This window comes from Panulirus ornatus, chromosome 14 (assembly GCF_036320965.1).
Source record: "Panulirus ornatus isolate Po-2019 chromosome 14, ASM3632096v1, whole genome shotgun sequence".
NCBI classification, from domain to species: domain Eukaryota; kingdom Metazoa; phylum Arthropoda; class Malacostraca; order Decapoda; family Palinuridae; genus Panulirus; species Panulirus ornatus.
Window position 1 is genome coordinate 49,664,458 of NC_092237.1, and position 26,700 is coordinate 49,691,157.

At 40.1% G+C, this 26,700-nt stretch overlaps 1 protein-coding gene across 2 annotated transcripts in view; it reads right to left on the reverse strand.

Annotated features, from left to right (window-relative positions):
* Positions 1-26,700, reverse strand: part of LOC139753393 (ubiquitin-associated domain-containing protein 2-like) — a 42,120-nt gene that overhangs the window by 14,685 nt on the left and 735 nt on the right. For both annotated transcript variants that reach the window (XM_071669841.1, XM_071669840.1), the window contains exons 2-7: positions 17,843-17,973; positions 16,182-16,264; positions 13,713-13,862; positions 12,971-13,139; positions 11,658-11,888; positions 92-152 (exon numbers count right to left, since the gene is read on the reverse strand). In XM_071669841.1, coding sequence (XP_071525942.1) covers positions 92-152; positions 11,658-11,888; positions 12,971-13,139; positions 13,713-13,862; positions 16,182-16,264; positions 17,843-17,973 — 825 coding nt within the window. The remainder of the gene's footprint in view (positions 1-91; positions 153-11,657; positions 11,889-12,970; positions 13,140-13,712; positions 13,863-16,181; positions 16,265-17,842; positions 17,974-26,700) is intronic.

Below are 26,700 nucleotides of genomic sequence, written 5' to 3' on the forward strand. Positions count from 1 at the left end.
AGCTAAATCAATGTGAAAATTATATGCTAGGTCTTTAGTGACATATGACCTCTCTCAAGAATAGAAAATCCTTTATTATTTCGATACCCACCTGGATTGTTTTGTCTTCTGCCTAAAAAGTTCTGCATGAAAGGATGAACAGCACCATTTGCCTGAAATACAGACAAATAACTTACATTATACATCTAATCTGACGTGCCCTGAAATTACTAATCAGTCTGATATCCAAAACACAAATCATAAATCTTATATGTTACCTATGAAATGCAAGCAACTGTTTCGACGTTAACTAAATATATGAAAGGACATATAAACCAGAAACTGATGACTACAATATTCAACACATCTTACTCTGGAAGACAGAACATACTCTGATTATGAAATCTAGTTCTAAAAGTAAGGGAAGTCTAACTAGTAACTTCAAAACAATATATGAGGACAGACAAACAAGTTATCATAACCAATCTATTTTCAGTGACTGTAATGTGAAAGACTTTAATCTAAAATCATGTGAACATAAACAATGTAAAAGTGTTGTTAGGATATGAGATTAGATATGCTATGGCGGCAAATTGAGCATAAGAGTAAAAACAAAATGCTTATATTGTAATCCAGAATGGTGTATGTGAAAAGCATGAATGCTGATGAAAACAAGATTGGTTTAAAAATGGGAGACTTTGCAGCCACAATCTTTCAAAAAGAGAAGAATGCAAAGAGTTCAAACTCAAAATATATCTATTTTGCTATCTAACCATAACGAACTCTCTCAAATATAAGGATGACATGTAATTTCATTAATCAAAACCAATTTCTAACTACAAATGCCTACACAATTTGTCTCATTTCAAAATCACTTTTAATTCATCTAATTCATCGAAGGCTCAGATTGGGGTGTCTACATGTGTGCGGATGTAACCAAGATGAGAAAAAAGGAGAGATAGGTAGTATGTTTGAGGAAAGGAACCTGGATGTTTTGGCTCTGAGTAAAACAAAGCTCAAGGGTAAGGGGGAAGAGTGGTTTGGGAATGTCTTGGGAGTAAAGTCAGGGGTTAGTGAGAGGACGAGAGCAAGGGAACGAGTAGCACTACTCCTGAAACAGGAGTGATGGGAGTATGTGATAGAGTGTACGAAAGTAAACTCTAGATTGATATGGGTAAAACTGAAAGTGGATGGAGAGAGATGGGCAATAATTGGTGCCTATGCACCTGGGCATGAGAAGAAAGATCATGAGAGGCAAGTGTTTTGGGAGCAGCTGAGTGAGTGTGTTAGTAGTTTTGATGCATGGGACTGGGTTATAGTGATGGGTGATTTGAATGCAAAGGTGAGTAGCATGGCAGTTGAGGGAATAATTGGTGTACCTGGGGTGTTCAGTGTTCTAAATGGAAATGGTGAAGAGCTTGTAGATTTATGTGCTGAAAAAGGACTGGTGATTGGGAATACCTGGTTTAAAAAGAGAGATATACATAAGTATACGTATGTAAGTAGGAGAGATGGCCAGAGAGCACTATTGGATTATGTGTTAACTGATAGGCGCGCGAAAGAGAGACTTTTGGATGTTAATGGGCTGAGAGGTGCAACTGGAGGGATGTCTGATCATTATCTTGTGGAGGCAAAAGTGAAGATTTGTAGAGGTTTTCAGAAAACAAGAGAGAATGTTGGGGTGAAGAGAGTGGTGAGAATAAGTGAGCTTGGGAAGGAGACTTGTGTGAGGAAGTACCAGGAGAGACTGAGTACAGAATGAGAAAAGGTGAGAGCAAAGGGCATAAAGGGAGTGGGGAAGGAATGGATGTATTTAGGGAAGCAGTGATGGCTTGTGCAAAAGATGCTTGTGGCATGAGAAGCGTGGGAGGTGGGCTGATTAGAAAGGGTAGTGAGTGGTGGGATAAAGAAGTAAGATTATTAATGAAAGAGAAGAGAGAGGCATTTGGATGATTTTTGCAGGGAAATAATGCAAATGACTGAGAGATGTATAAAAGAAAGAGGCAGGAAGTCAAGAGAAAGGTGCAAGAGGTGAAAAAGAGAGCAAATGAGAGTTGGGGTGAGAGAGTATCATTAAATTTTAGGGAGAATAAAAAGATGTTTTGGAAGGAGGTAAATAAAGTGCATAAGACAAGGGAACACATGGGAACATCAGTGAAGTGGGCTAATGGGAGGTGATAAAAAGTAGTGGTGATGTGAGAAGGAGATGGAGTGAGTATTTTGAAGGTTTGTTGAATGTGTTCGATGACAGAGTGGCAGATATAAGGTGTTTTGGTTGAGGCAGTGTGCAAAGTGAGAGGGTTAGGGAGAATGATTTGGTAAACAGAGAAGAGGTAGTAAAAGCTTTGTGGAAGATAAAAGCCAGCAAGGCAGCGGCTTTGGATGATATTGCAGTGGAATTCATTAAAAAAGGGGGTGACTGTATTGTTGACTGGTTGGTGAGATTATTTAATGTATGTATGACTCATGGTGAGGTGCCTGAGGATTGATGGAATGCTTGCATAGTGCCATTGTACAAAGGCAAAGGGGATAAAAGTGAGTGTGCAAATTACAGAGGCATATGTTTGTTGAGTATTCCTGGGATATTACATGGGAGGGTATTGATTGAGAGGGTGAAGGTATGTACAGAGCATCAGATTGGGGAAGAGCAGTGTGGTTTCAGAAGTGGTAGAGGATCTGTGGATCAGGTGTTTGCTTTGAAGAATGTATGTGAGAAATACTTAGAAAAGCAAATGGATTTGTATGTAGCATTTATGGATCTGGAGAAGGTATATGATAGAGTTGATAGAGATGCTCTGTGGAAGGTATTAAGAATATATGGTGTGGGAGGCAAGTTGTTAGTCAAGGATGTAAGGCATGTGTACGTGTAGGAAGAGAGGAAAGTGATTGGTTCTCAGTGAATGTTGGTTTGCGGGAGGGGTGCATGATGTCTTCATGGTTGTTTAGTTTGTTTATGGATGGGGTTGTTAGGGAGGTAAAGGCAAGAGTTTTGGAAAGAGGGGCAAGTATGCAGTCTGTTGTGGATGAGAGAGCTTGGGAAGTGAGTCAATTGTTGTTCGCTGATGATACAGCACTGGTGGCTGATTCGGGTGAGAAACAGCAGAAGCTGGTGACTGAGTTTGGTAAAGCATGTGAAAGAAGAAAGCTTAGAGTAAATGTGAAGAAGAGCAAGGTTATTAGGTACAGTAGGGTTGAGGGACATGTCAATTGGGAGGTAAGTTTGAATGGAGAAAAACTGGAGGAGGTGAAGTGCTTTAGATATCTGGGAGTGGATTTGGCAGCGGATGGAACCATGGAAGCGGAAGTGAGTCACAGGGTGGTGGAGGGGGCGAAGGTTCTGGGAGCATTGAAGAATGTGTGGAAGTCGAGAACGTTATCTTGGAAAGCAAAAATGGATATGTTTGAAGGAATAGTGGTTCCAACAATGATATGTGGTTGCGAGGCGTGGGCTATAGATAGAGTTGTGCGGAGGAGGTGATAATAAAAAGAGTTTGGTAATAAAAGAGGTGGTAATAAAAAGAGTGTGGTTGAGAGAGCAGAAGAGGGTGTTTTGATATGGTTTGGTCACATGGAGAGAATGAGTGAGGAAAGACTGACAAAGAGGATATATGTGTCAGAGGTGGAGGGAATGAGAAGTGGGAGACCAAATTGGAGATGGAAAGATGGAGTGAGAAAGATTTTGAGTGATAGGGGCCTGAACATGCAGGAGGGTGAAAGGTGTGCAAGGAATAGAGTGAATTGGAATGATGTGGTATACAGGGGTCAACGTGCTGTCAATGGATTGAACTAGGGCAGGTGAAGCGTCTGGGGTAAACCATGAAAAGTTCTGTGGAGCCTGGAAGTGGAAAGGGAGCTGTGGTTTCGGTGCATTATACAAGACAGCTAGAGACTGAGTGTGAACGAATGTGGCCTTTATTGCCTTTTCCTAGTGCTACCTCGTGCACATGCGGGGGGAGGGGTTGTTATTTCATGTGTGGTGGGGTGGCGACGGGAATGAATAAGGGCAGACAGTATGAATTATGTACATGTGTATATATGTATATGTCTGTGTGTGTATATATATCTATACGTTGAGATGTATAGGTATGTATGTGTGTGTGTGTGGATGTGTATGTATATACATGTGTATGTGGGTGGGTTGGGCCATTCTTTTGTCTGTTTCTTTGTGCTACCTCGCTAACACAGGAAACAGTAACAAAGTATAATAATAAAAAAAATAAACAATATTTTATCAATTCACCTAGGAAGCCATTGGGAACCAAGTTATCCTACTTTATTCTGTCTACCATAACCAAATCTCCTGTTCATTAATATGGACATTGTATTTTGAAAGTGTGAGGTAAAAATATATATACAATTTTTGATAATTGGGGAGCAGATCAGAGGTTTCCCGAAATTCACTGCAAATGACCAGCACAGATGTCTATCCCACCCAGCAACTATTGTGCAATGATGATCTAACATATTAAGATAATCTTGGGTTACATACTGTAACATGGTGTATCTACCTGACTTGGGAGTTGTACTTTTAATATCCATAGCCAGTGTGAACGGTTAGCGATAATGGCAGTTCACTCATCCAATACCATAAAATGTATAAAAGACTAGTTATTTTACATGTTGTTGTACTAGATAGGGAAGAATTTGTTAGAATCAGCTTATCAACTTAGGATATCATTTGGATATTTTTTCATGACAGAGGCGACAAAGGCCTTACCTCAGGGGATGCCGCAACAATCAGGAAGTTGGCTCTGTCCAACAGTTGAGGCCATTGGTCAAGAGGTGTGGTGATGTGTGCATGTTTGTGTAAGGCAAGCACAAGACAACTGAAGAGTAAGTATTCGGTTCCACTGATTATAATGTGGGAAATAGCATACAAGTATGAAATAAGAGAAATTAATGACACAGCACTTGAGGCAGATACAAATGAGAAATTACATAAGCTGGTGGGAGTTTGGGAATGTGTATGAAGGGATATATTGAGAATAAACGTACATAAAAGCAGTGAAAGAGACAGGTTAATTGGTGTGTGGGCCCTTAGAGGAAGTGTAGTGTTTTAGATAACTGGAAGTGAATATGGTAGCAGATGGAACCATGGAAGCTGAGGTAAGTCACAAGGGATAAGGTACAGGATGAATTAAGGAGTGGGTGGAAAGAAAAGTCACCGTCTTTGGGGTGGGAAAGATGAGTATGTCTGATGGTCTAGTAGTCCCAGTGGTGCTGTATGGATGTGAAGTATGTGCCCTAGATAATAAATTATGAAAGAAAATGGATGTGTAGAACATGAAATGTTTTACAACAATATATGGTGTGAGGTCAGTTATTCAGGAAGGGGATGATTGGGAAAGCTGAAGAAGGTGTGTTAAAATGGTTTGGACAAATGGATAAGATGATTTTGGAGAGAATAACTAGGGAGTATATTTGTCAAAAGTGGAGAAAACTAGAAAAAGAGAAACAAAGGAGGTGAAGGGAAGGATTGAAAATTGCTCTGAATTTTCAAACCCTGAACATGCAAGAGCTAGAATGAACTGGAGAAATGTGGTACAAAGGGGATGATGTGCTGTCAATGAGCTGAATTTGGGCATGCCAAGTCGAAAAGAGAAACCATGGAAAGTCTATTATGTGAGGTTGTGGATAGGGAGCTTTGGTTTTGGCAGATTATATATCACAGCTATAGTTGATGTTAGGATATTGGGCTTTTTCTCTGACTGTTCCTGGTGTGAGTTTGCATGGAGAAAATTTGAAGGAACTGAAGTGTTTCAGATACCTGAAAGTGGACTTGAGAGCAAATGAAATCATGGAAGTGTAAGTAAGTAAGAGAGTGGGTGAGGAGCTGAAGGTTCTTGGAGCATTAGGGAATATGTGGAAAGATAGGTCATTATCTGAAAGAGCAAAAATGGGTATGTCTGAAGGTATAGTTGTCCCAGGGATGTTGTATGGATGCAAAGCATAGGATATAGATGAGGATGCTGAGAGGAAGGTTGTGTTGGAAATTAAATGTCTGAGGACAATATGAGGTGTGATATGGTTTGATCAAATAAGTAATAAAAGGGTAAGAGAAAGGTGTGGTAATAACAAAAGTGTGGTTGAGACAACTGTTGGGGATGAAAGGGCCTGGGAAGTAAGTCAGTTGTTGTTCGCTGAAGACACAGCACTGGTGGCTGATACGAGTGAGAAACTGCAGAAGTTGGTGACTGAGTTTGGAAAAGTGTGTGACAGGAGAAAGTTGAGAATAAATGTGAATAAGAGCAAGGTTATTAGATTAGGTTTAGTACAGTTGAGGGACAAGTTAATTGGGATGTAAGTTTGAATGGAGAAATATGGAACCATGGAAGCGGAAGTGAGTCACAGGGTGGGGGAGGGGGTGAAAGTTCTGGGAGTGACGAAGAATGTGTGGAAAGAGAGCATTACTTCGGAGAGCAAAAATGGGTATATTTGAATGAACAGTAGTTCCAACATTATCATATGGGTGCGAGGCATGGGCTACAAATACGGTTGTATGGAGGTGGGTGGATGTGTTGGAAATGAAATGTTTGAGGACAATATGTGGTGTGAGGTGGTTTGATCGAGTAAGTAATGAAAGGGTAAAAGAGGTGTGATAATAAAAAGTGTGACTGAGAGAGCAGAAGAGGGTGTGTTGAAATGGTTTGGACTTATTGAGAGTATAAGTTAGGAAAGGTTAACAAAGAGGATACATATGTCAAGAGGTAGAGGGAACAAGGAGAAGCAGGAGATCAAACCGGAAGAGGAAGGATGGAGTGAAAAAGATTTGAGTGATTGGGGAATGAACATACAGGAGGGTGAGAGGCAGTGCAAGGAATAGAGTGAATTGGAATGATGTGGTGTACAGGGGTCGACATGCTGTTGATGGACTGAACCAAGGCATGTGAAACGTCTGGAGTAAACCATGGAAGGGTCTGTGGGGCCTCAATGTGGACAGGAGGCTGTGGTTTTGGTGCATTACTCATAACAGATAGAGGTTGAGTGTGAACGAATGTATCTTTTTTGTCTGTTTTCCTAGCTCTACATCACTGAAGCAGGGGGTAGCGATGCTATTTCTTATCAGGCTGGTAGCACCAGGAATGGATGTAGGCAAGCAAGTATGGATATGTGCATGTGTATATTTGTATATGTCTGTGTATGTGTAGGTAAATGTGTAAATGTTGATAAGTATATGTATGTATATGTTTGTGTATGGGTGTTAATGTATATTTGTATATGAGCAGATGGGCCATTCTTCATCTGTTTCCTGGTGTTATCTCACTGATATGAGAAAAACAATCAAGTATAATGAATAACAAAAAATCTTTTTTCGTTAGCCCCTTCACCGATGTTCCCTTTTGTTCTCTTGTCTTATGCACTTTATTTACCTCCTTCCAAAACATCTTTTTATTCTCCCTAAAATTTAACAATACCCCAACTCTCATTTGCCCTCTTTTTCACCTCTTGCACCTTTCTCTTGACCTACTGCTGTTCTTTTATACATCTCCCAGTCATTCGCACTACTTCCTTGCAAAAATCATCCAGACGCCTCTCTCTTCTCTTTCACTAACAATCTTACTTCTTCATCACACCACTCACTACCCTTTCTAATCTACCCACCTCCCACCTTTCTCATGCCACAGGCATCTTTTGCACAAGCCATCACTGCATCCCTAAATACATCCCATTCCTCCCCCACTCCCCTTACATCATTTGCTCTCACTTCTTCACTTCTGCACTCAATCTCTCCTGGTACTTCCTCACACAAGTCTCCTTTCCAAGCTCACTTACTCTCACCACTCTCTTCACCCCAACATTCTCTCTTCTTTTCTGAAAACCTCTACCAATCTTCACCTTTGCCTCCAAAAGACAATGATAAAGGTTTTGGTGCATTACACATGACAGCTAGAGACTGAGTGTGAATGATTGTGGCCTTTGTTGTCTTTTCCTAGCACTACCTCACACTTGCACGGGGGAAGGGAGGTGCCGTTTCATGTGTGGTGGGATGGCAACAGGAATGGATGAAGGCAGCATGAATGAATATGCACATGTGTATATATGTATATGTCTGTGTATGTATACGGTGAAATGCATAGGTATGTATATGTGCGTGTGTGGACGTTTATGTACATACATGTGTATATAGGGTGGGTTGGGCCATTCTTTCATCTGTTTCCTTGTGCTACCCTGCTAATGTGGAAGACAGCGACAAAGTATAATAAACACAATAAAATATTAGTGAAGGGCGCAAATGGGGAGGTGATAACAAGTAGTGGTGATGTGAGAAGGAGATGGAGTGAGTATTTTGAAGGTTTGTTGAATGTGTTTGATGATAAAGTGGCAGATATAGGGTGTTTTGGTCGAGGTGGTGTGCAAAGTGAGAGGGTTAGGTAAAATGATTTGGTAAACAGAGAAGAGGTAGTAAAAGCTTTGCGGAAGATGAAAGCCGGCAAGGCAGCAGGTTTAGGATGGTATTGCAGTGGAATTTATTAAAAAAGGGGGTGACTGTATTACTGACTGGTTGGTAAGGTTATTTAATGTATGTATGACTCATGGTGAGGTGCCTGAGGATTGGCGGAATGCGTGCATAGTGCCATTGTACAAAGGCAAAGGGGATAAGAGTGAGTGCTCAAATTACAGAGGTATAAGTTTGTTGAGTATTCCTGGTAAATTATATGGGAGGGTATTGATTGAGAGGGTGAAGGCATGTACAGAGCATCAGATTGGGGAAGAGCAGTGTGGTTTCAGAAGTGGTAGAGGATGTGTGGATCAGGTGTTTGCTTTGAAGAATGTATGTGAGAAATACTTAGAAAAGCAAATGGATTTGTATGTAGCATTTATGGATCTGGAGAAGGCATATGATAGAGTTGATAGAGATGCTCTGTGGAAGGTACTAAGAATATATGGTGTGGGAGGCAAGCTGTTAGAAGCAGTGAAAAGTTTTTATCGAGGATGTAAGGCATGTGTACGTGTAGGAAGAGAGGAAAGTGATTGGTTCTCAGTGAATGTAGGTTTGCGGCAGGGATGTGCAATGTCTCCATGGTTATTTAATTTGTTTATGGATGGGGTTGTTAGGGAGGTAAATGCAAGAGTTTTGGAAAGAGGGGCAAGTATGAAGTCTGTTGGGGATGAGAGAGCTTGGGAAGTGAGTCAGTTGTTGTTCGCTGATGATACAGCGCTGGTGGCTGATTCATGTGAGAAACTGCAGAAGCCGGTGACTGAGTTTGGTAAAGTGTGTGAAAGAAGAAAGTTAAGAGTAAATGTGAATAAGAGCAAGGTTATTAGGTAGAGTAGGGTTGAGGGTCAAGTCAATTGGGAGGTGAGTTTGAATGGAGAAAAACTGGAGGAAGTAAAGTGTTTTAGATATCTGGGAGTGGATCTGGCAGCGGATGGAACCATGGAAGCTGAAGTGGATCATAGGGTGGGGGAGGGGGCGAAAGTCCTGGGAGCATTGAAGAATGTGTGGAAGTTGAGAACATTATCTCGGAAAGCAAAAATGGGTATGTTTGAAGGAATAGTGGTTCCAACAATGTTGTATGGTTGCGAGGCGTGGGCTATGGATAGAGTTGTGTGCAGGAGGATGGATGTGCTCGAAATGAGATGTTTGAGGACAATGTGCGGTGTGAGGTGGTTTGATCGAGTAAGTAACGTAAGGGTAAGAGAGATGTGTGGAAATAAAGAGCGTGGTTGAGAGAGCAGAAGAGGGTGTTTTGAAATGGTTTGGGCACATGGAGAGAATGAGTGAGGAAAGATTGACCAAGAGGATATATATGTCAGAGGTGGAGGGAACGAGGAGAAGTGGGAGACCAAATTGGAGGTGGAAAGATGGAGTGAAAAAGATTTTGTGTGATCGGGGCCTGAACATGCAGGAGGGTGAAAGGAGGGCAAGGAATGCAGGAGGGTGAAAGGAGGGCAAGGAATAGAGTGAATTGGATCGATGTGGTATACCGGGGTTGACGTGCTGTTAGTGGATTGAACCAGGGCATGTGAAGCGTCTGGGGTAAACCATGGAAAGCTGTGTAGGTATGTATATTTGCGTGTGGACGTATGTATATACATGTGTATGGAGGTGGGTTGGGCCATTTCTTTCGTCTGTTTCCTTGCACTACCTCGCAAACGCGGGAGACAGTGGAAAAAAAAAATATATTAGTGATGAAGTGAGTATTTTAAAGGTTTGTTGAATGTGTTTGATGATAGAGTGGCATATGTGGGGTGTTTTGGTCAAGGTGGTGTGCAAAGTGAGAGGGTCAAGGAGAATGGTTTGGTTAAGAAAGAGGTGGTGAAAGCCTTGCACAAGATGAAATCTCTCAAGGCAGCAGGTTTGGATGGTATTGCAGCTGAATCTATTATAAAAGAGGGTGACTGTATTGTTGATTGGTTGGTAAGGATATTCAATGTATGTATGGTTCACAGTGCAATGCCTGAGGATTGGCAGAATGCATGTATAATGCCAATGTACAAAGGCAAAGGGGATTAAGGAGAGTGTTCATACTACAGTGGCATAAGTTTGTTGAGTATTCTTGGGAAATTGAATGGGAGGGTACTGACTGAGAGGGTGCAGGCATGTACAAAGCATCAGATTGGGGAGGAGCAGAATGGTTTCAGAAGTGGCAGAGGATGTGTGTATCAGGTGTTTGCTTTAAAGAATGTGTGTGAGAAATACTTAGAAAACAAATGTATTTGCATATGGCATTTATGGATCAGGAGAAGGCATATAATGGGGTTGATAGAGATACTTTGTGGAAGGTCTTAAGAGTATATGGTGTGGGAGGTAAGCTGCTAGAAGCAATGAAAAGTTTTTATCATGGATGTAAGGCATGTGTATGAGTACGAAGAAAGGAGAGTAATTGGTTCCCAGTGAAGGTCGATTTGTGGCAAGGGCATGTTATATCTCCATGGCTGTTTCATTTGTTTATGGATGGGGTGGTTAGGAAGGTAAACCCAATAGTTTTGGATAGAGGAGCGAGTATGCAGTCTGTTGGGATGAGGGCCTGGGAAGTGAGTCAGTTGTTGTTCGCTGATGATACAGCACTGGTGGCTTATTCGAGTGAGGAATTGAAGAGGTTGGTGAATGAGTGTGGCAAGTGAGAAGTTTGTCATAAAAACATGGTTTTCAGACTTTTCCCTTGGCCAGAAATCACCAGTAGATTTGGCACTGAAGAATCCATAATAGTGACCAGAAAGAAGGTAAAGGCATCCTAAGCGTTTAATAAAGTGAGAGTTACATAAAATTTCAAACACTTTGTAAATTTTAGAAGTGAGAGTAATGGGAAAATAGTTAAGGAGGTTACAGTGATCTTGTTTCCAAGATGGGAAGCACAAAAACGCTTTCATGAGGGAGGAAAAGTCTGGGTTTTCAGACAGAAATGAAATTGACGAGGAAGAATTGGGGCTAGCTCAGAGGCACACTCCTTCAGAAGTAGTAAGACTCTAATGTAAGCAAACCTATTCAAGTGTAATACCGAGAATATGCTAAAGACTGGAAAAAGATTAACAAAATCTGAGATCTTTCTCAAGCAGGTATTAAGTGTGCATTACCACATCACGTTATTCATAATGCTGAGAGGTCCTGATCTGTTAAGTAATACGGAAAGTTCTAGGCAATGAAACTGATGGGTTCATATGGAAATCAAAATATACTAACTTACATTCTAAAAGTGTTATACTAAAGTTGTCATTAAGTATGAAAAACTCACCCCTGGTCTATTCCGCATTTCTCTTGCCCTGTTCATCATCATTTGTTGCTCCCACATCTCAATTTGCTCTTGTCGCTGCAGCTCTAATGTAGCTCCTGCTGGACCTTCTGGTGGGGGTGGGGATGCTAAAAGACGAGCAAGAGTTGCACTGGCACCACGAGCTAGCCAACCTGGTACCCATGGTACTTGTTGTACATACAATATATTGTATCGATAGAAAATTCCTGCTATCTGAAAGGGGAGTAAGAATGAAAAGTGTATGGTACATAAGATCTAAAATACCACATACAACATGAAAGCAAAAAAACAACTAGATCAAATAAATATTCACAAAATTTGCAAATAAATATATAATTCATTTTTCATTTCTATAACTATTTGATTACCACATAAAAAAAGCTCTCTGCAAAATAACAGGCTGTACCAAATCCACTTATATCAATTAGCCATGTGCTTAAGTATAAATTCTCCAACCCTATCACAGAGATATGAAAAATTCACAATACACTACATCCACACCCTTGACAACATTCCTCCTCTAATAAACACCACCATCAAACATAAACACATTCTGGAAAGCACAAATCAGCATTCTACAAATGTACGTATTCCATGAAAAAATTATTTATATTATTCATTCTATTATACTTTGTCACTGTCTCCCGTGTTAGCGAGGTAGCGCAAGGAAACAGATGAAAGAATGGCCCAACCCATCCACATGTATATACATACACGCCCAAACACGCACATATACATACCTATACATTTCAATGTATACATACATATAAATACACAGACAAATACATATATACACATATACATATTTGTACTTGCTGCCCTCAGCCATTCCTCTCGCCACCCCGCCATACATGAAATGGTACCCCCTCCCCCCACATGTGCACGAGGAAGCTCTAGGAAAAGACAACAAAGGCCACATTTGTTCACACTCAGTCTCTAGCTGTCATGTGTAATGCAAAAATATCGTGTGTAATACATGATTTTCTTGCAGTGTGAAATGACTGATATCATGCCTCTGAAAACGGGACAACAAATATCTTACAATTTTTTTTTTCAATTCTTCTCAAGTTAAAGTAAAATTCTCTTGATCTGGTGATTTTTCTCTTACCTTACACAAAATGGTGGGTAACTTACTTTTAGAAGCAAAGTCCTTCCTAAAATAATCTCAGGTTGTTATGAGTTATAGATCTTAATTCTTATTGTCTGGAAGGTATCAATATCTTGCAAAAGGGATACAAAAATTTTCTCTATATCAATAACAAGACAAATAATAACTGAAATATAAACACACTTACAATGCCTGAGAAAGCTGATATTGCAGTTGCAGCTGATGTGGAACACACTTGTAGTCCTAATAAATAAGTGAGAGTTTTACCAGTGATTGGGATACCTAATACACTTGTCTGGGCTACTCTTGGGATATCAAAAAGATAATTTACGAACAGTGGGAATATGACACCATATCTGAAAGGCAAACATTCAATACATTGCAGTTTCTGCTAAAACATCACTTCATTATAATGATTAATTTACAAGAACCCCAAGCAAGGTAATGTACAGCTTAAAATTAACAAAATCAATATCTATAGGTACTATCATAATTTCTGCATAAGAAAAGTTATACTGTGAAGTAACGTTAAATAAAAAATCTAGATAACTTATGAGTGAAAGTGCAACAACTGCACCAGAGGGAAGGACTCTGTTCCTATGCTTTGTTTTAACTTCCGATTGTCTGATTGGAGTAAGTAAAGTAAATACAATTATCATAAGACACATTCACTGAGGTCAATACCTTGCTGAAGTAACAAGGCAAACACAATGATTACATGACAAGATCAACTGAGATTTTCACTCATTAATGAATAAATCCCTTACGATTTCATATTCATGTTTCATAATAACAAACTAGCATCAAGGAATAAGTGGGATTCATGATAAGCAAATGATTAGCCTTAGGTATTAAAAATATATTGAACAGCAAGATTAAAAAAAAGAGAAAAGAAAAATCATAAGGGCAGAATTTGAGAATGCACTCACGGTCCTGGGGGAAGATATCCGCCTGAGTGAAGGTCCAATGAAAACCATTGTAGCGTCAATATAGTCAGGACCTCCAATACAGTGGTGAGGACCTGTGAGGCCACCAAACAAGAAGCAAACTTGCGGGATCCATAACGACGTTCAAATACTCTGTGATAAGAGTTAGATAACATACAAAATGAATAAATTGAATACTTCAAGTTCCATTACTGACTATGGTAGAATCTTTGTTACATCACTGTATAAGTTAAGTCACTTTACAGGGGTAAAAGAGGTGTTCATACCACAGCAACCATAGTTCAATGCTGGCATTAGTTTGTAATATAACCTTGACAAGACTGGAGTGAAACATGACCCTAAAACCTCAAAAATAAAAGGTAATGTTTATCTGTCTGCTAAAAACCAGTAGTCTCTCTATTCTAATTCAACTCAATGTTCCTTTACCTGTTATTATCCAAATTATGTTATCAGGTGTATAATCAGTAAGGTGGTTTAGTCAATGTTTATCAACTACAGGGGTACAGTATGAAGTTCCTATTCACATGCTGTGCTGTATATCAAGACCCACATGAACAATGCAGCTCCTGTACTGCATCCAGGACTCACATAAGATCATAATAAAAGACTACAAGAAATACAAAAGAACATGTAGTATGTTGAATCATTCTGGGAGGTAATGTTATGTACCAGAAAGCTTTTCAAACCTACAGCTTATTGATATTCAGCCAATGATGTAAATATCCAAGTCTATGGCTCAGTAAGCCAGTCTTAGTGAACCATTTCCCGCATTAGTGAGGTAGTGCCAGGAGCAGGCAAAGAAAGGCAGCATCTGCTCACATCCATTCTCTAGGTGTCGTGTGTAATGCACCAAATCCACAGCTGTCTATTCACAACCAGGACCCACAGACCTTTCCTAGGTTTACCCTGGGCACTTCAAATGCCCTGATGTAGTCCACTGACATGTTAACCCCAGTAAACAGCATCGTTCCATGCACGCCTTTCACTCTCCTGCATGTTCAGGCCCTATCACTCAAAATCTTTTTCACTCCATCCTTCAATCTCAAATCTGGTCTCCCAGCTCTCCTTATTCCCTCCACTTTTAACACATAACCTATCTATCAGTTTCTCTCTCTCTTGATAGTAGTAATGAGATGGCATTGATTAGGACTTCAGTTGCCTGTGCTGTGGCAGCAACATAAAAAAATATATATTTCTGAAGCCTGTTCCCTCAAGAAGCTCCCATCAACTGGGTGGCCACAGCAAAAGAGTTTCCCTGTCCTTACATGCCTTCCTTGCATGCACTAATCCATGAATTCTTCCAATATTTCTCTCTCTCCAATACTCTTCCATTCTATTTCCCTATGCCACAGATGGTCTTCCTCTCCTTCAATTGTACTATCATACACTTTCCTTGTTTAGTCTCCAGCTTGCATTTTTTCCATATGCCCAAACCCCTCAAAGCATTACGTTTTACCCACTCTAACACTCTGTAATTCATTCCCTTTGCAACTCTTGCCATACCAAATATCTCATACAACCCCTCATTATCTTCCTAAAATCGCATTATTTCATTATTAAGGGAAAACATTTTTCACCTTTTTTTTTTTTCAAATCCATTGCAATTGAAAGGAGTTGCATGGCAATTAATGAATTCATTCCCAAACCCTCAACAATCATAAGTATAAAATTTCACTCAATGAATCGTTAAATGAGGAATGGCTGTAAAGTGGCTTACCATTCTTCAACACAACATGTTATGTATGTATCAGAAAACGTCTGTTTGCAGTACTAAAAACTTACTTGAACAGTACATCCAATAAGTATTCACTTGGATGCATTGAGAAATAGTGAGAACTGGTATGCTTCTGAACCTCAAACAATAAAAATGATGAAAGTATGTGTATGTGCACATGTGGGTGTTTATGTACATATATGTAAACCATGGAAAGTTCTGTGGGGCCTGGATGTGGAAAGGGAGCTGTGGTTTCGGGCATTATTGCATGACAGCTAGAGACTGAGTGTGAACGAATGGGGCCGTTGCTGTCTTTTCCTAGTGCTACCTCGCACACATGAGGGGGGAGGGGGACGTTATTCCATGTGTGGTGAGGTGGCGATGGGAATGAATAAAGGCAGACAGTGTGAATTGTGTGCATGTGTATATATGTATATGTCTGTGTGTGTATATATATATATGTGTACATTGAGATGTATGGGTATGTATATTTGCATGTGGGGACGTGCATGTATATACATGTGTATGGGGGTGGGTTGGGCCATTTCTTTCGTCTGTTTCCTTGCGCTACCTCGCAAACGCGGGAGACAGCGACAAAGCAAAATAAATAAATAAATAAATAAATATGTGTATACGAGTGGATGGGCCATTCTACGTCTATTTCCTGGCACTACCTCACTGACACAGGAAATGGTGATTATGTATAATAATGATGATAATAATTACATCTGACTTACCTGAAATAATAAATTAGCAACGAACCACACACCAGATCCTTTGTGTCGACAAAAGATATCTTGGCTGAAGCTATTCGCCATATCTGAAAAAAGTAAAACATTACCAAGACTCTTACTTCTCAATGGTCTGTACAAGCAACTAAAATCCAAATTAGTGAGTACCTGTAATCTTAAATTCACAATAATTCTCACTCTCACCTATTCTGTTGGGCTTCAGACCCAAACACTATACCACCACACTACACATCCTAGATGGATTCATCCAACCACTACCCCTCATCCTGCAGAGTACTAATGGCAACAGACATCAACAAAGCATACAACATTGTCCCTTGACACATCCTCACAGAAATAATAATAGGCACTACCTCCCACAACAATGATAAAAAGTGGTTGGCCAATTTCATAGCAGGCCGCCACATCAGACACTTACAATGGCTTCACCTTTAAAACAATTAAACTCTACAGTGGGGTACAGTTCCCTTTGGAGCAATTCTTTCTCCTACTCTCGTCAATCTCTTCATACAAGACCTCCCATTAGCTCAGGCAAACCTTGACAGGAAGGTCCTTCGGCATACAATCACATCACAACATCCTGACACTACAGTAGCAACACGAGACATGCAGCTCTAAATCACATATCTGGAATAATAGCTCAATTAGAAAAGAATGTCATTCACTCTTTTAACTCCCTTAACATCCATCCTATTAAAACAAGAGAGAGAGAGAGAGAGAGAGAGAGAGAGAGATAAGGGGGGGGGATGATAACATTACCCCACAGGACACAATAGACTTCAGAGGGTCCTAAACCCCTATACATCCAAGGGATACTGCTCAAGGGGTGATTTAGGAAAGGAGAGAAACAGCATGTTTTTATGGATTTTTGTTTATATCTTTTATGAGGTCCTCATTGGCTTTCCTTTTATTTACAATTATGATTATTTTCCTTGACATCTTAAAAACTTATGCTACCACTCATTTTTGGCTGAAGATGATTTCTGAGAACCCAATTTTTGAAGGCAGAATCTACAATTCATCAAACTGAAGCTGAAGAAATGCTTTCAAAGTTTGCTATGGCTACAATGAAAAAGTTTTCCACGATTTACCACATCCCTCAAGGGAGATGTGATAAAACATGAAAAAAGCTCCAGAAATGATGAAACCAGGGAAATCCATTAATTTCAGATGAACACAGTCATTGTAAAACTATTCATTACAACACCTTTAAAATGTTTTAATCCAATACTGATAGGCATTCTGAACATGTTGGAAAGATAATCATCATAGGCAACACTAATAATACTATGTAACAAATTACATTATAGCAATCTCATCAATTCTATGCTTTAGGAAACAGGTGTTCCTACGTCTCCAAAGAGCTTCTGAATAAGGGGTCTTAAGAGGCAGAAAAAGTGTTCCTTACTCTACATAGTGATCTTACAGCTCAGGTCAAGGGCCATTCTCACTACTCCCTTACCTTGACTACACCCTTGACACTGATGGAAAGATTAAGATGAGAGAGAAAAATAAAAGGAAACTGTATTTTTGTATGATAAATATTTTTGGTGGCTTACCAACAGACAATACAATTACTGTATTAAATCTTTACATTTCAATGGAAAAAGTATTACCCAAAAGGGAGGGAAAAAAATCATACTAACCTCTCCCTTTAGAAAGACATCAGGAAGCTTGCATATAAGATATTTCCTGAGGTGTGCCAGAAGTGGGACATTCAGAGCTGTGCAAGTCAAAAACATGCACCCCATTAAGCCTTTGCTTACAGGTGCATTGTCTGAAACAAAAGATGCAACCATAATCAGGAAATCCACTATAGTTGAAGAACTATTCACAAAATTAGTCTGAGATGAGCACACGCTCATTATTTTCATAATATAAGTTCATGGATTCTAAGTGATAAAGGTGACCCATTAAAGTTGAAAAGTAAAATTACAAGTTTTGCTGTGATATCGAGATTACTGATCATGAATATTTTCTAGGATGAAGTTCACACTAAAAATTTAGCAAACCTAGTCTAAGCCCACTGATATAAATAAAAGAAATGTTAGAACATGCCCTGGGGCAACTCATCTGACCCACTGGCCTTGCTCACACACTTTTTGGTGTATAATGCTGAAACATTTACAAACTTCACATTAACAGTGAAACTCAGAGACCATATATTTTTTAATTATTTTCTTTTTTTTACAATGTTATAAATATCCTGATACTGTAATGCTAAGTACAGTTCATATATAACATGAAAAACTGATATTCACAAGGTTAGAAAGAAAACCTCAGTGAGGACTTAGGGTTTGATGTTCTAATGTGTGAAAAAGAAACAACCAAATATGAATTTCAAACAAGTGGGACTGTTCAGGTTAAACTTTGTTAGATGAATTTTAACAAAAACAGCCAAAAAAACAATACACAGTGGAAAATAACAAGGAGCTTCATGTAGTATTGAAATCAAAATTTGTAACAGATCAAATACTTAGGTATATATCCTAAGAAATCATTCAAGGTGCATAACAACAGAAAAGAGTATTTCCCCAAAATACCGGGAACACAATAATGAGACAAGTAAAAACAATTCTTAACCAAATCTATCACAAGAAATTCATTGCTTACTATTTTTCAAATTACAAATATAGAATTAGGTCTTTACCTAGGCTGGAAGATGAAACAATTTTTAATGTTTTTGCAAAATTTGAAACAGATACCGAAACTGTATGCTTACTTTTAATTGTTTCAATGAAAGAACAGTAAGCTGTTCATTAGGATATTCCCCATACTCCTTCATTATCAAAGAACAACTGCTTATCTTTGTAAGGTAACTTATGAAAACATTTGTTGGGTAAAGAAAGCAATAAATAATCATCATCAACATGTAAATTTTCTATTTCAGTGTCCCTTTTGAGCTCAGCACACATTATTAACCTAAATGTAAGTATCATTAGCATGATTAACTTAAATGTAAATATCTATTTTTTTTTCTTTTTTATACTTTGTCGCTGTCTCCTGCATTTGCGAGGTAGCGCAAGGAAACAGACGAAAGAAATGGCCCAACCCCCCCCCATACACATGCATATACATACGTCCACGCACGCAAATATACATACCTACACAGCTTTCCATGGTTTACCCCCCTCGATAAAAACTTTTTCACTCCATCTTTCCACCTCCAATTTGGTCTCCCTCTTCTCCTCGTTCCCTCCACCTCCGACACATATATCCTCTTGGTCAATCTTTCCTCACTCATTATCTCCATGTGCCCAAACCACTTCAAAACACCCTCTTCTGCTCTCTCAACCACGCTCTTTTTATTTCCACACATCTCTCTTACCCTTACGTTACTTACTCGATCAAACCACCTCACACCACACATTGTCCTCAAACATCTCATTTCCAGCACATCCATCCTCCTGCGCACAACTCTATCCATAGCCCACGCCTCGCAACCATACAACATTGTTGGAACCACTATTCCTTCAAACATACCCATTTTTGCTTTCCGAGATAATGTTCTCGACTTCCACATATTCTTCAAGGCCCCCAGGATTTTCGCCCCCTCCCCCACCCTATGATCCACTTCCGCTTCCATGGTTCCATCCGCTGCCAGATCCACTCCCAGATATCTAAAACACTTCACTTCCTCCAGTTTTTCTCCATTCAAACTCACCTCCCAATTGACTTGACCCTCAACCCTACTGTACCTAATAACCTTGCTCTTATTCACATTTACTCTTAACTTTCTTCTTCCACACACTTTATCAAACTCAGTCACCAGCTTCTGCAGTTTCTCACATGAATCAGCCACCAGCGCTGTATCATCAGCGAACAACAACTGACTCACTTCCCAAGCTCTCTCATCCCCAACAGACTTCATACTTGCCCCTCTTTCCAAAACTCTTGCATTTACCTCCCTAACAACCTCATCCATAAACAAATTAAACAACCATGGAGACATCACACACCCCTGCCGCAAACCTACATTCACTGAGAACCAATCACTTTCTTCTCTTCCTACACGTACACATGCCTTACATCCTCGATAAAAACTTTTCACTGCTTCTAACAACTTTCCTCCCACACCATATATTCTTAATACCTTCCACAGAGCATCTCTATCAACTCTATCATATGCCTTCTCCAGATCCATAAATGCTACATACAAATCCATTTGCTTTTCTAAGTATTTCTCACATACATTCTTCAAAGCAAACACCTGATCCACACATCCTCTACCACTTCTGAAACCACACTGCTCTTCCCCAATCTGATGCTCTGTACACGCCTTCACCCTCTCAATCAATACCCTCCCATATAATTTACCAGGAATACTCAACAAACTTATACCTCTGTAATTTGAGCACTCACTCTTATCCCCTTTGCCTTTGTACAATGGCACTATGCACGCATTCCGCCAATCCTCAGGCACCTCACCATGAGTCATACATACATTAAATAACCTTACCAACCAGTCAACAATACAGTCAACCCCTTTTTTAATAAATTCCACTGCAATACCATCCAAACCTGCTGCCTTGCCGGCTTTCATCTTCCACAAAGCTTTCACTACCTCTTCTCTGTTTACCAAATCATTTTCCCTAACCCTCTCACTTTGCACACCACCTCGACCAAAACACCCTATATCTGCCACTCTATCAACAAACACATTCAACAAACCTTCAAAATACTCACTCCATCTTCTCACATCACCACTACTTGTTTTCACCTCCCCATTTGCGCCCTTCACTGAAGTTCCCATTTGCTCCCTTGTCTTACGCACTTTATTTACCTCCTTCCAGAACATCTTTTTATTCTCCCTAAAATTTAATGATACTCTCTCACCCCAACTCTCATTTGCCCTTTTTTTCACCTCTTGCACCTTTCTCTTGACCTCCTGTCTCTTTCTTTTATACATCTCCCACTCAATTGCATTTTTTCCCTGCAAAAATCGTCCAAATGCCTCTCTCTTCTCTTTCACTAATACTCTTACTTCTTCATACCACCACTCACTACCCTTTCTAATCAACCCACCTCCCACTCTTCTCATGCCACAAGCATCTTTTGCGCAATCCATCACTGATTCCCTAAATACATCCCATTCCTCCCCCACTCCCCTTACTTCCATTGTTCTCACCTTTTTCCATTCTGTACTCAGTCTCTCCTGGTACTTCCTCACACAGGTCTCCTTCCCAAGCTCACTTACTCTCACCCTCCTCTTCACCCCAACATTCACTCTTCTTTTCTGAAAACCCATACAAATCTTCACCTTCGCCTCCACAAGATAATGATCAGACATCCCTCCAGTTGCACCTCACAGCACATTAACATCCAAAAGTCTCTCTTTCGCACGCCTGTCAATTAACACGTAATCCAATAACGCTCTCTGGCCATCTCTCCTACTTACATAAGTATACTTATGTATATCTCGCTTTTTAAACCAGGTATTCCCAATCATCAGTCCTTCTTCAGCACATAAATCTACAAGCTCTTCACCATTTCCATTTACAACACTGAACACCCCATGTATACCAATTATTCCCTCAACTGCCACATTACTCACCTTTGCATTCAAATCACCCATCACTATAACCCGGTCTCGTGCATCAAAACCACTAACACACTCATTCAGCTGCTCCCAAAACACTTGCCTCTCATGATCTTTCTTCTCATTATAATTAGTTGCTGTCTCCCACGTAGCCAGGTAACGCAAGGAAACAGATGAAAGAAAGGCTCAACCCACTCACATACACATGTATATACATAAATGCCCACACACGCACATATACATACCTATACATTTCAACGTTTACATACACATACATACACACATATACATATTTGCACATGTACATATTCATACTTGCTACCTTCATCCATTACTGTCGCCACCCCGCCACACATGAAATGGCACCCCCCTCCCCCCTGCGCACAAGCGAGGTAGCACTAGGAAAAGACAACAAAGGCCACATTCATTCACAGTCAGTCTCTACCTGTCATGTGTAATGCACCAAAACCACAGGTCTCTTTCCACATCTAGGCCTTGTAAAACTTTCTATGGTTTACCCCAAATGCTCACATGCCCTGATTCAATCCATTGACGGCACACTGACCCCATTATACCACATCATTCCAATTCACTCTATTCCTTGCATGCCTTTCACCCACCTGTATGTTCAGGCCCCGATCGCTCAAAATCTTTATAAATCCATCCTTCCACCTCCAATTTGGTCTCTCACTTCTCCTCATTCCCTCCACCTCTGACACATATATCCTCTTTGTAAATCTTTCCTCACTCATTCTCTCCATGTGACCAAACCATTTCAAAACACCCTATTCTGCTCTCTCAACCACACTCTTTTTATTACCACACATCTCTCTTACCCTTTCATTACTTTATCAAATCACCTCACAACACATACGGTCCCCAAACATTTCATTTCCAACACATCCACCCTCCTCCGCACAACCCTACCTATAGCCTATGTCTTGCAACCAAATTACATTGTTGGAACCATCATTCCTTCAAACATACCCGTTTCTGCTCTTCAAGATAATGCTCTCGCCTTCCACACATTCTTCAATGCTCCTACAACCTTCGCCCCCTCCCCCACCCTATGACTCCCTTCCACTTTCATGGTTCCATCTGCTACTAAATCCACTCCCAGATATCTAAAACACATCACTTACTCAAGTTTTTCTCTATGCAAACTTACCTCCCAATTAACTTGTCCCTAAACCCTGATGAACCTAATAACCTTGCTCTTATTCACATTTACTCTCAGCTTTCTTCTTTCACACACTTTACCAAACTCAGTCACCAACTTCTGCAGGGTCTCACCTGAATCAGCCACCAATGCTGAATCATCAGCGAACAACAACTGACTCACTTCTCAAGCCCTCTAATCCACAACAGACTGCATACTTGCCCTCTCTCCAAAACTCTTGCATTCACCTCCCTAACAACCCCATCTATTACCAAATTAAACAACCAAGGAGACATCATGCACCCCTGCCACAAACGGACATTCACTGGGGACAAATCACTTTCCTCTCTTCCTACTCGTACACACGCCTTACATCATTGATAAAAACTTTTCACTGCTTCTAGCAACTTACCTCCCACACCATAAACTCTTAATACCTTCCACAAGACATCTCTATCAACTCTATCATATAACTTCTCCAGATCCATAAATGCTACATACAAAGCCATCTGTTTTTCTAGGTATTTATCGCATACATTCTTCAAAGCAAACACCTGATCCACACATCCTCTACCACTTCTGAAACCACACTGCTCTTCCCCAATCAGATGCTCAGTACACACCTTTACCCTCTCAATCAATACCCTCCCATATAATTTACCAGGAATACTCATCAAACTTATACCTCTGTAATTTGAACAATCACCTTTATCCCTTTTCCCTTTGTACAATGGCACTATGCATGCAATCTGCCAATCCTCAGGCACTTCACCATGAGCCATACATACACTGAATATCCTTACTAACCAGTCAACAACACAGTCATCCCTTTTTTAAGTTCCACTGCAATACCATCCAAACCAGCTGCCTTGCCAGCCTTCATCTTTCGCAAAGCTTTCAATACCTCTTCTCACTTTACCAAATCATTCTCCATGACCCTCTCACTTTGCACACCACCTCAACCAAAACACCCTATATCTGCCACTCTATCATCAAACACATTCAACAAACCTTCAAAATACTCACTTCACCTCTACTTGTTATTACCTCCCCATTAGCCCCTTCACCGATATTCCTATTTGTTCTTGTCTTATGCACTTTATTTACCCCCTTCTAAAACATCTTTTTATTCTCCCTAAAATCTAATGATACTCACTCATCCCAACTCTCATTTGCCCTCTTTTTCACCTCTTGCACTTTTCTCTTGACCTCCTGCCTCTTTCTTTTGAACATCTCCCAATCATTTGCACTACTTCCCTGCAAAAATCATCCAAATGCCTTTATCTTCTCTTTCACTAACAATCTTACTTCTTCACCCCACCACTCACTATCCTTCCTAATCTGCTTACCTACCACCTTTCTCATGCCACATGAATCTTTTGTGCAAGCCATCACTGCTTCCCTAAATACATCCCATTCCTCCCCCACTCCCTTTATGTCATTTGCTCTCATCTTTTTCCCTTCTGCACTCAATCTCTCCTGGCACTTTCTCACAAAGTCTTCTTTCCACCCTCACTTACTCCCACCACTCTCTTCACCCCAACACTCTCTCTTCTTTTCTGAAAACCTCTACAAATCTTCATCTTTGCCTCCACAAGATAATTATCAGATATCCTTCCAGTTGCCCCCCTAAGCACATTAAATGTAAGTTATATTATCTTTTTATTATACTTTGTCGCTGTCTCCCGCGTTTGCGAGGTAGCGCAAGGAAACAGACGAAAGAAATGGCCCAACCCACCCCCATACACATGTATATACATACGTCCACACATGCAAATATACATACCTACACAGCTTTCCATGGTTTACCCCAGACGCTTCACATGCCTTGATTCAATCCACTGACAGCACGTCAACCCCGGTATACCACATCGCTCCAATTCACTCTATTCCTTGCCCTCCTTTCACCCTCCTGCACGTTCAGGCCCCGATCACACAAAATCTTTTTCACTCCATCTTTCCACCTCCAATTTGGTCTCCCTCTTCTCCTCGTTCCCTACACCTCCGACACATATATCCTCTTGGTCAATCTTTCCTCACTCATTCTCTCCATGTGCCCAAACCACTTCAAAACACCCTCTTCTGCTCTCTCAACCACGCTCTTTTTATTTCCACACATCTCTCTTACCCTTAAGTTACTCACTCGATCAAACCACCTCACACCACACATTGTCCTCAAACATCTCATTTCCAGCACATCCATCCTCCTGTGCACAACTCTATCCATAGCCCACGCCTCGCAACCATACAACATTGTTGGAACCACTATTCCCTCAAACATACCCATTTTTGCTTTCCGAGATAATGTTCTCGACTTCCACACATTCTTCAAGGCCCCCAGAATTTTTGCCCCCTCCCCCACCCTATGATCCACTTCCGCTTCCATGGTTCCATCCGCTGCCAGATCCACTCCCAGATATCTAAAACAATTCACTTCCTCCAGTTTTTCTCCATTCAAACTCACCTCCCAATTGACTTGACCCTCAACCCTACTGTACCTAATAACCTTGCTCTTATTCACATTTACTCTTAACTTTCTTCTTCCACACACTTTACCAAACTCAGTCACCAGCTTCTGCAGTTTCTCACATGAATCAGCCACCAGCGCTGTATCATCAGCAAACAACAACTGACTCACTTCCCAAGCTCTCTCATCCCCAACAGACTTCATACTTGCCCCTCTTTCCAAAACTCTTGCATTTACCTCCCTAACAACCCCATCCATAAACAAATTAAACAACCATGGAGACATCACACACCCCTGCCGCAAACCTACATTCACTGAGAACCAATCACTTTCCTCTCTTCCTACACGTACACATGCCTTACATCCTCGATAAAAACTTTTCACTGCTTCTAACAACTTTCCTCCCACACCATATATTCTTAATACCTTCCACAGAGCATCTCTATCAACTCTATCATATGCCTTCTCCTTGTTAAAATTTACCGATACTTCACCTACTTATCAAAAGTGGCTACTCATATTTTAGGTGGTTTATAAAGTTCTTTGTAATTATGAAAATGCCTGAAGAGGACTAATTTCTCATACATTTTGTGTCATAAGCATCAAATAAGGTGCAGTAGAATATCATGAAAAATACAGTTTAACTGATGTACAAAAATGAAATAAACTAGTACAAAAATCTGAAGAACCCTACCTAAGTAGTCAAGATTTATCTTATTATTAAATATTTTTATCAAAATATAGCAGTCATACCCATGACTGGGTATTGTGCAAATGGCTCCTGATATCAATAAACTGACAACAAAGCGAGTGGACATGTGACCCCCAGCAGCAAACTAATGTTAGTATATTTCTATGATTATCTCAGCAACTACGTGAGGTTTTTATTGGTTCTGCTGAGTCTCTACAAGTGTTTACTTTTGTATCAATGACCCAAAAATATTCTGATACACATAATCCTCACTACTATCACCCTATTTCATACTGTTCAACACAATTATAATGCTTAAATTCATACTCTGCAACTGTCACTGTATTATCCAAACACAATACTAGCACTGGTGAACAAAGCTGTTAATATCCAAAAGTAATAACAATGAGGAGCAAAATCACACAGCTACCAGTATCGTAATCAGAGGCAGTAAATTATGCTATCTGGCCAAATATAAATATCACACAGTTACCAGTATTGTAATCAGAGGCAGTAGATTATGCTATCGAGCCAAATATAAATATCAGGCAAATCCAGTATTCAGCAAGATAGTAAAGATCACTAGTCAGTGCACCCCTGAAGTTACGATACAATGCACAACTAAAAACTGCATGAAAAAATTAAGAG